A 9750-nucleotide genomic window follows, 5' to 3' on the forward strand; every position below is an offset into this window, starting at 1 on the left:
TCGCTCAGCTGCACGGCCCCCGCAGCCCCGGGCACAGCCCAGCCCCTCCGCGTCCTGCTCCAGGGTTCCCCCCCCAACAGGGACCGTTGCACCTTCAGCAGCTTCGTCATGTTCCAGATGCAGCCGGCACCTGCAAAAGGGCTCAAGCGAGTCACAAGTATTAGCAAGGATGGTAGTTGGACAGGCTACACGTCTGCAGTGAAAGGGCGCTTCACCGTCTCCAGGGACAACGCCCAGAGCACGCTCTACCTGCAGATGAGCAGCCTCCAGACCGACGACACCGGCACCTACTACTGCGGGAAAGCAGCTGGTGGTTGGGGTGGTCAGGACTGCGCTGTGCCCCGGGCCCTGGCGGGATGCACCCATGAGCGCTGAGGCTGCTGGCCCATGGCATTGAGGGCTCACTCTCCATCACCCTTGCAAGGTCACTGCCATCAGGAGAACCGGCTGCAGGGCCGAGCTCAGGGCGTTGCGACGGGGGCCCGAGGTCTAGCTGGGGGCCTGCAGCCAGCGGCGTTCCCAAAAGTCGATACTGGGACCTGCCGTTCTTGCAGTGCTGCTGCCCTTGTGCGTTGCGGGGGGAACGACTCACTGGGGGTTTTGCCTGACCGCAACAGGGTCTCAACCAGCACAAAAACCATAACAACCACCAGCACCAGCAGCTTTCGCGCGGTAGTAGGTGCCGGTGTCGTCGGTCTGGGGCTGCTCATCTGCAGGTAGAGCGTGCTCTGGGTGTTGTCCCTGGAGATGGTGAAGCGCCTGTGTACTGCCTCTGCCTCCCACGTGCTACCACCATCGGGGTTAATTTGTGCAATGAACTCGAGCCCCTTCCCCGGGGGTTGCTGGACCCCTCCGGTGTGAGAGCAGCCGAAGACGTAGCCAGTGCCCTTGCAGGACAGGCAGAGGCTCCCTCCAGCCTCCATCTGCTGCACATCTGCCCACACCCCCGCAAGGGAACTGGCTTCACCCTCAGCAGCGTCGGCATGGGCTGGTCCCGACAGGCGCCCGGGAAGGGGCTCGAATACGTCGCGGGTATTTACGGCAGTGGTAGCGCATACTACGCGTCTGCAGTGCAAGGGCGCTTCACCATCTCCAGGGACAACGCCCAGAGCACGCTCTACCTGCAGATGAGCAGCCTCAAGCCCGACGACACCGGCACCTACTACTGCGCGAAAGATGCTGGTGGTTATTATGGTGGTGGAGACCCTGTTTGTGGCCAGGGCCCTGACGAGATGCCCCCACGAGCGCATGCAGAGATGGAGCAGGAGACCCAGACCTGCAGATGCGGAGCCTCAAGACCTGCTGGAGACCAGCTCTGCAGAGAAGGACCTGGGTGTCCAGGTGGTGCAACCAGGAATTGCTGCCGTCATGCCTTGCCGGGGGAAATCCCCTGAACAGGCTTTTTTTTTTTTTTGACCACAAACAGGATCTGTTTCACCATCTGCTGCTTTCGCGCAGTAGTAGGTGCCGGTGTCGTCGGGCTTGAGGCTGCTCATCTGCAGGTAGAGCGTGCTCTGGGCGTTGTCCCTGGAGATGGTGAAGCGCCCTTTCACTGCAGACGCGTAGTATGTATTGCTACCATCGCTGCTAATAACTGCGACAAACTCGAGCCCCTTCCCGGGCGCCTGTCGGAACCAAACCATGTTGAAGCTGCTGAAGGTGAAGCCGCTTCCCTTGCAGGCGAGGCGGAGGCTGCCGCCGGGCGGCTGGAGGCCCCCTCCGGACTCGCTCAGCTGCACGGCCCCCGCAGCCCCGGGCACAGCCCAGCCCCTCCGTGTCCTGCTCCAGGGTTTCTCCTTGTGACAGCGAGCGTTGCTGCACCTCCAGCAGCTTCACCATGTTCTGGATCTGGCAAGCACCCGGGAAGGGGCTCGAGCGGGTTGCCACTATTAGCAACGATGGTAGTTATACAGGCTACGGGTCTGCGGTACAAGGGCGCTTCACCATCTCCAGGGACAACGCCCAGAGCACGCTCTACCTGCAGATGAGCAGCCTCCAGACCGACGACACCGGCACCTACTACTGCGCGAAAAGTGCTGGTGGTGGTTGTGCTGGTTGGGCTTGTGGTGGAGACCCTGATTGTGGCCAGGGCCCTGATGGGAAGCACCCACGAGTGCTGATGGCCGTGACCTGTCCAAAGTGAACAAGCATGGCCTAGAATGACGTTGGACAACAAAGTGTCCACCCCAACCACCAGCACCAGCACTTTTCGCGCAGTAGTAGGTGCCGGTGTCGTCGGTCTGGAGGCTGCTCATCTGCAGGTAGAGCGTGCTCTGGGCGTTGTCCCTGGAGACGGTGAAGCGCCCTTGCACCGCAGACGCATAGTTTGTATTACTACCATCGCTGCTAATAAGTGCGACAGGCTCACGGGGGCACACGGGGCGTTTGTGCATGGGCCTGCACATGGCAGCCACAGTCTGTGGCCCGCAGCCATCGCTCTGAATACTCGCGACGAACTCCAGCCCCTTCCCAGGCGCCTGTCGGGCCCAACCCATGCCGAAGCTGCTGAAGGTGAAGCCGCTTCCCTTGCAGGCGAGGCGGAGGCTGCCGCTGGGCGGCTGGAGGCCCCCTCCGGACTCGCTCAGCTGCACGGCCGCCCGCAGCCCCGGGCACAGCCCAGCCCCTCCGCGTCCTGCTCCAGGGTTTCCCCACGAGAGGGATCGTTGCTCCTTCCGCAGCTTCGGCATGTGGTGGATCCAACAGGCCCCCCGGGAAGGGGCTCGAGTTTGTCGCACTTATTAGCAGCAGTGGTAGCACAGCCTACGCGTCTGCGGTGCAAGGGCGCTTCACCGTCTCCAGGGACGACGCCCAGAGCACGCTCTACCTGCAGATGAGCAGCCTCCAGACCGATGACACCGGCACCTACTACTGCGTGAAAAGTGCTACTACTGGTGGTTGGGGTGGACACCTTGTTGTCCAACGTCATTGCTAGGCCACTCTGAATCATCTTAGACAGGTCACGGCCATCAGCACTTGTGGGGGCAACTCGTCAGGGCCCTGGCCACAATCAGGGTCTCCAGCACCATAATAATCACCAGCACTTTTCGCGCAGTAGTAGGTGCCGGTGTCGTCGGTCTGGAGGCTGCTCATCTGCAGGTAGAGCGTGCTCTGGGCGTCGTCCCTGGAGATGGTGAAGCGCCCTTGCACCGCAGACAGGTAGCCTGTGCTACCACCGCTGTTAATACCCGCGACGTATTCGAGCCCCTTCCCGGGGGCCTGCCGGACCCAGTTCATGTAGAAGCTGCTGAAGGTGAAGCCGCTTCCCTTGCAGGAGACGCAGCTCCAACAGACCCCGGCATCAGCAGCACGTGGCCTCCGCTCGGCTCCAGGCGCCCAGCTGCCCCCAGGGCCGGTCCTGTGCCAGGCGGCTCTGACCACCCCCACTGCCCCCTCAGCTCCTCTCCTCTCCTCCCGCCTCTCCGCAGGGCTGCGGGCGGCCGTGCAGCTGAGCGAGTCCGGAGGGGGCCTCCAGCCGCCCGGCGGCAGCCTCCGCCTCGCCTGCAAGGCCAGCGGCTTCACCTTCAGCAGCTCCGGCATGGTTTGGGTCCGGCAGGCGCCCGGGAAGGGGCTCGAAAGCATCGCGTGTATTAGCAGCAGTGGTGGTAGCACAAGCTACGCGGATGCGGTGCAAGGGCGCTTCACCATCTCCAGGGACAACGCCCAGAGCACGCTCTACCTGCAGATGAGCAGCCTCAAGCCCGACGACACCGGCACCTACTACTGCGCGAAACATGCTGGTAGTTATGGTAGTGGTTGGGACCATGTTGTGTCCAGGGCCCTGATGTGCTGGATGCATGAGTGCTGATGGCCGTGACCTGTCCAAGATGACCGAGAGTGGCCTAGCAATGACGTTGGCCAACAGGGTCTTGATCACCGTCGCCACCAGCACATTATTAGCAGCAGCAGTGGTAGCGCATACTACGCGTCTGCAGGTGCTGGTGCTGGTGGTTGGGGTGCTGGACACCTTGCTGTCCAACGTCATTGCTGGGTCACTCTCGTTCACCTTGGAGACCTCACGGCCATCAGCACTCGTGGGTTCATCCCATCAGGGCCCTGGCCACAAGCAGGGCTCTCCATCACCGCCGTCACCACCATCTTTCACGCAGTAGTAGGTGGCGGTGGCATCGGAAGTGCGGCCACGGGGTCTTGCACGAGGGACGGGCACGATGCACGTGGCGACCAGTGGGGAAGGCACGGGCACTGCAATACCTGCAGCGCGCACAGGGCTGCTGGGTGGGTTTGGATGGAATGGAGGCGTTTTGGGTTCAGAGGTGGCGCCGGGCATGGGAAGGCAAAGAGCAGCTGGAGCGGAGCGGGGCGCAGGCTGGCTGCCCTGTTCGCTGCGGCAGAGACGGGGCACACGGGGCGTTTGTGCATGGGCCTGCGCACAGTCCGTGGCCCGCAGCCATCGCTCTGAATACCTGCGACGAACTCCAGCCCCTTCCCGGGGGCCTGCCGGACCCAAACCATGCCGGAGCTGCCGAAGATGAAGCCGCTTCCCTTGCAGGCGAGGCGTGTTCTGGATCCGACAAGCGCTTGGGAAGGGGCTCGAGTACGTTGCAAGCATTGACCCCAGTGGTGGTGGTACAGCCTACGCGGATGCGGTGCAAGGGCGCTTCACCATCTCCAAGGACAACGCCCAGAGCACGCTCTACCTGCAGATGAGCAGCCTCCAGACCGACGACACCGGCACCTACTACTGCGCAAAAAGTGCTGCTGGTGATCAAGGCCCTGTTGGCCAACGGCATTGCTAGGCCACTCTCGGTCATCTTGGACAGGTCACGGCCATCAGCACTCGTGGGTGCTTCCCATCAGGGCCCTGGCCACAAACAGGGTCTCCACCACCATAATAACCACCAGCTTGTTTCGCGCAGTAGTAGGTGCCGGTGTCGTCGGGCTTGAGGCTGCTCATCTGCAGGTAGAGCGTGCTCTGGGCGTTGTCCCTGGAGGCGGTGAAGCGACCTTTCACCGCAGATGCGTAGTTTGTATCGCTACCATCGCTGCCAATAACTGCGACAGGCTCGAGCCCCTTCCCGGGCGCCTGCCGGATCCAACCCATGCCGAAGCTGCTGAAGGTGAAGCCGCTTCCCTTGCAGGCGAGGCGGAGGCTGCCGCCGGGCGGCTGGAGGCCCCCTCCGGACTCGCTCAGCTGCACGGCCGCCCGCAGCCCCGGGCACAGCCCAGCCCCTCCGCGTCCTGCTCCAGGGTTTCCCCACGAGAGGGATCGTTGCTCCTTCCGCAGCTTCGGCATGTGGTGGATCCGACAGGCCCCTGGGAAGGGACTCAGGTTCCTCTTGGGTATTGAAAGCGGTGGTAGCACAAGCTACGCGTCTGCGGTGAAAGGGCGCTTCACCGCCTCCAGGGACAACGCCCAGAGCACGCTCTACCTGCAGATGAGCAGCCTCCAGACCGACGACACCGGCACCTACTACTGCGCGAAAAGTGCTGGTGCTGCTGGTTGGGGTGGACACCTTGTTGTGCAACTTCATTGCTAGGCCACTCTGAATCATCTTGGACAGGTCACGGCCATCAGCACTCGTGGGTGCTTCCCATCAGGGCCCTGGCCACAAACAGGGTCTCCACCACAAGCCCAACCAGCACAACAACCAGCAGCACTTTTCGCGCAGTAGTAGGTGCCGGTGTCGTCGGTCTGGAGGCTGCTCATCTGCAGGTAGAGCGTGCTCTGGGCGTTGGCCCTGGAGATGGTGAAGCGCCCTTTCACCGCAGACGCGTAGCCCGTGCCACCATAACTGTTAATACGTGCGACGTATTCAAGCCCCTTCCCGGGCGCGTGTTGGACCAGACCATCTGGAAGCTGCTGAAGATTTGGCCAGTTCCCTTGCAGGAGAGGTGGGGAGGAGCCCTCCGGCCTCGACCTGCTGCACGTCCACCCGCGGCTCTGCCAGGGCAGCGGCTTCACCTTCGGCAGCGTCGGCATGAGCTGGTTCCGACAGGCGCCCGGGAAGGGGCTTGAGTTTGTCGCAGTTATTAGCAGCAGTGGTAGCGCATACTACGCGTCTGCAGTGCAAGGGCGCTTCACCATCTCCAGGGACAACGCCCAGAGCACGCTCTACCTGCAGATGAGCAGCCTCAAGCCCGACGACACCGGCACCTACTACTGCGCGAAACAAGCTGGTGGTTATTATGGTGGTGGAGACCCTGTTTGTGGCCAGGGCCCTGATGGGAAGCACCCACGAGTGCTGATGGCCGTGGCCTGTCCAAGATGACCGAGAGTGGCCTAGCAATGCCGTTGGCCAACAGGGTCTTGATCACCGTCACCATGAGCACTTTTCGCGCAGTAGTAGGTGCCGGTGTCGTCGGGCTTGAGGCTGCTCATCTGCAGGTAGAGCGTGCTCTGGGCGTTGTCCCTGGAGATGGTGAAGCGCCCTTGCACCGCAGACAGGTAGCCTGTGCTACCACCGCTGTTAATAGCTGCGACCCACTCAAGCCCCTTCCCGGGCGCTTGCCGGACCCATTCCATCTGGAAGCTGCTGAAGGTGTAGCCGCTTCCCTTGCAGGCGAGGCGGAGGCTGCCGCCGGGCGGCTGGAGGCCCCCTCCGGACTCGCTCAGCTGCACGGCCGCCCGCAGCCCCGGGCACAGCCCAGCCCCTCCGCGTCCTGCTCCAGGGTTTCCCCCCGAGAGGGATCGTTGCTCCTTCCGCAGCTTCGGCATGTGGTGGATCCGACAGGCCCCCGGGAAGGGACTCAGGTTCCTCTTGGGTATTGAAAGCGGTGGTAGCACAAGCTACGCGTCTGCAGTGAAAGGGCGCTTCACCATCTCCAGGGACAACGCCCAGAGCACGCTCTACCTGCAGATGAGCAGCCTCCAGACCGACGACACCGGCACCTACTACTGCGCGAAATGTGCTGGTGCTGGTGGAGCTGGTGGTGCTGGTAGTTGTGGTGGTGCTGGAGACCCTGATTGTGCCCAGGGCCCTGATGGGAAGCACCCACGAGTGCTGATGGCCGTGACCTGTCCAAGATGATTCAGAGTGGCCTAGCAATGAAGTTGCACAACAAGGTGTCCACCCCAACCACCAGTAGTAGCACTTTTCGCGCAGTAGTAGGTGCCGGTGTCGTCGGTCTGGAGGCTGCTCATCTGCAGGTAGAGCGTGCTCTGGGCGTTGTCCCTGGAGACGGTGAAGCGCCCTTGCACCGCAGACGCGTAGCCTGTAGCACTACCATTGCTTCTAATAACTGCGACAGGCTCGAGCCCCTTCCCAGGTGCTTGCCGGATCCAGAACATGGTGAAGCTGCTGGAGGTGCAGCAACGGTCGCTGTAATGAGGAGAAACCCTGGAGCAGGACACGGAGGGGCTGGGCTGTGCCCAGGGCTGCGGGCGGCCGTGCAGCTGAGTGAGTCCGGAGGGGGCCTCCGCCTCGCCTGCAAGGGAAGCGGCTTCACCTTCAGCAGCTTCAGCATGTACTGGATCCGGCAGGCCCCCGGGAAGGGGCTCGAAAGCGTCGCGTATATTAGGAGCGGTGGTGGTAGCACAGGCTACCTGTCTGCGGTGAAAGGGCGCTTCACCATCTCCAGGGACAACGCCCAGAGCACGCTCTACCTGCAGATGAGCAGCCTCCAGACCGATGACACCGGCACCTACTACTGCGGGAAAGCAGCTGGTGGTGGTTGTGCTGGTGGAGGCCCAGTTGGCCAACGTCATTCTAGGCCATGCTTGTTCACTTTGGACAGGTCACAGCCATCAGCACTCGTGGGTGCTTCCCATCAGGGCCCTGGCCACAAACAGGGTCTCCAGCACCACCATAATAACCACAACTACCAGCCCAACCAGCACAACCACTACCAGCACATTTCGCGCAGTAGTAGGTGCCGGTGTCGTCGGTCTGGAGGCTGCTCATCTGCAGGTAGAGCGTGCTCTGGGCGTTGTCCCTGGAGGCGGTGAAGCGCCCTTTCACCGCAGAAGCGTAGCCTGGATCGCTGCCATCAGGCCTAATCCACGCGACCCACTCGAGCCCCTTCCCGGGCGCTTGCCGGATCCAGTACATCCAGAAGCTGCTGAAGGTGAAGCCGCTTCCCTTGCAGGCGAGGCGGAGGCTGCCGCCGGGCGGCTGGAGGCCCCCTCCGGACTCGCTCAGCTGCACGGCCGCCCGCAGCCCTGCGGAGAGGCGGGAGCGGAGCAGCCGGGGAAGGGGCTCCGGGGGGGCGGGGGGGTCAGATGCAGCGATACAGCGCGATACGTTGTTGCACCACGCGACACACTGTTGCGCCGAGCGACACCCAGGGACACCCGCTCGAGCGGGACGACTCGCAGAGCACGGTCTACCCGCGGATGAGGAGCCTCACGTCGAGGACGTCGTGCGTGCAGGCCGCTGTGCACGGCGGCGTAGAGCCTGCCGGCGGCCGGGCAAGAAGTCGCGCACGTTATTTCCCCATGTGATGCACGAGCGCAGCACCCTGCACGCTCCCGGGCTCCCGGCACCGCGCTGGAAGCTTTGCCGCTTGCAGAACCCCGGCACCCTGCCCTGGCTCCACGCACTGTGCCAAAACCTTTGTGCCTTGCAAAAACCCCTGCACCGTGCCAAAACCTTTGCGCCTTGCAGAAAGCCCTGCACCGTGCCAAAACCTTTGCGCCTTGCAGAAAGCCCTGCACCGTGCCTGGCTCCGTGCACTGTGCCAACATCTTTGCACCTGGCAGAAAGCCCTGCACCGTGCCTGGCTCCGTGCACTGTGCCAACATCTTTGCACCTGGCAGAAAGCCCTGCACCGTGCCTGGCTCCGTGCACCCCACGCCTTATCCCCCAAACCGTGCCCCAGTCCCCCCCTGCACTGCTCCTGGATCCCCTGCGCCCACACCCTGCCCAAATCCCCCCCAGCCTGTCCCCGGCCTCCCCCCACGTCGCTCGTTCCTGCTGGGAACGAGAAATTGCAGCACAGAGCTGGGAAAATCCCCCCCTGCACCGGCAGCGAGGTGAAGCCCCCCAGGCCGGAACTCCTTCCCCAGCCTGCTCCAGGCCAGCCGCCCCCTCCATCATCATCATCCCCACGAACCCACAGCCCTTAACGACCGTGGGGCAAACGAGCTCAGCCTGTTTGCAGCCCCTCGGCTTCGCCCTGGCACTTTTTTGGCCCTTGGCTGGCCGGGGGGGGGGGGGGGGGCTCCCTTTTGCAGCGCCTTTTGCAGGGGGGGAGGATTTGCTGCCACCTGGAGCCACCTGCAAGAGCTGCCGCCGGGCACCCGCCCGCTTCCCCATTTTAATTAATTAATTAATTAATTAGGACCCCCCCTCGCCATCCCTCCCCATCTCAGTCCCCCCCTCCACGAGCAGCGCAGGGAACGCGCACGCGGACTCGCACGGGGGTCTCGGCTGCTCCCCGGCCGGGCTGGTGGCCGGGAGACGCAGGAACGCATTAAACCAACCCATTTTAGTGCCTATTTATAGCAGTGTGTAAGTGCTTGTGCATCACACTTGGCAACTGGGGGGGCCTCTTCTACCTGGGGGGGGGTTTGGGGGTGCTGTTGCCCCCCAAACACTTTTTTCCCCTAGATTCACACCCGGCCTTTGCAAAACCCCGCGGGGCAGCGTGGAGTTGGCCGGGAAGCTGCAGGATTCCCGCACGAGGCCTGGGGACGCGTTGGGATCACGATGCTGGGGGGGGATGTGGGGCGGCCGGGGCCGGGAGGGGTGCGCAGCCCCATTTGCCCACCGTGGGGCCAAGTCGGGCCCCGAATCCCTGCCGGCGCCGCTCGACGCAGAGGACGGAGTCGTTAAAAAAGGACAAAAACTGTCG

At 63.2% G+C, this 9750-nt stretch overlaps 3 gene segments (V, D, J or C); all 3 read right to left on the reverse strand.

Moving 5' to 3' along the window:
- Positions 1-4765: 4765 nt before the first annotated feature.
- On the reverse strand, positions 4766-5251 carry LOC135325341 (Ig heavy chain V region 914-like). The segment is given in 1 exon segment: positions 4766-5251. A coding segment is annotated over 1 exon segment (486 nt).
- Positions 5252-6238: 987 nt separating this feature from the next.
- On the reverse strand, positions 6239-6673 carry LOC135325342 (Ig heavy chain V region 914-like). The segment is given in 1 exon segment: positions 6239-6673. A coding segment is annotated over 1 exon segment (435 nt).
- A 1006-nt stretch (positions 6674-7679) lies between these two features.
- Positions 7680-8698, reverse strand: LOC135325343 (Ig heavy chain V region 6.96-like). The segment is given in 2 exon segments: positions 7680-8116; positions 8650-8698. Coding segments are annotated over 2 exon segments (486 nt in total).
- Positions 8699-9750: the final 1052 nt, after the last annotated feature.

This window comes from Dromaius novaehollandiae, chromosome 36 (genome assembly GCF_036370855.1).
Source record: "Dromaius novaehollandiae isolate bDroNov1 chromosome 36, bDroNov1.hap1, whole genome shotgun sequence".
NCBI classification, from domain to species: Eukaryota; Metazoa; Chordata; class Aves; order Casuariiformes; family Dromaiidae; genus Dromaius; species Dromaius novaehollandiae.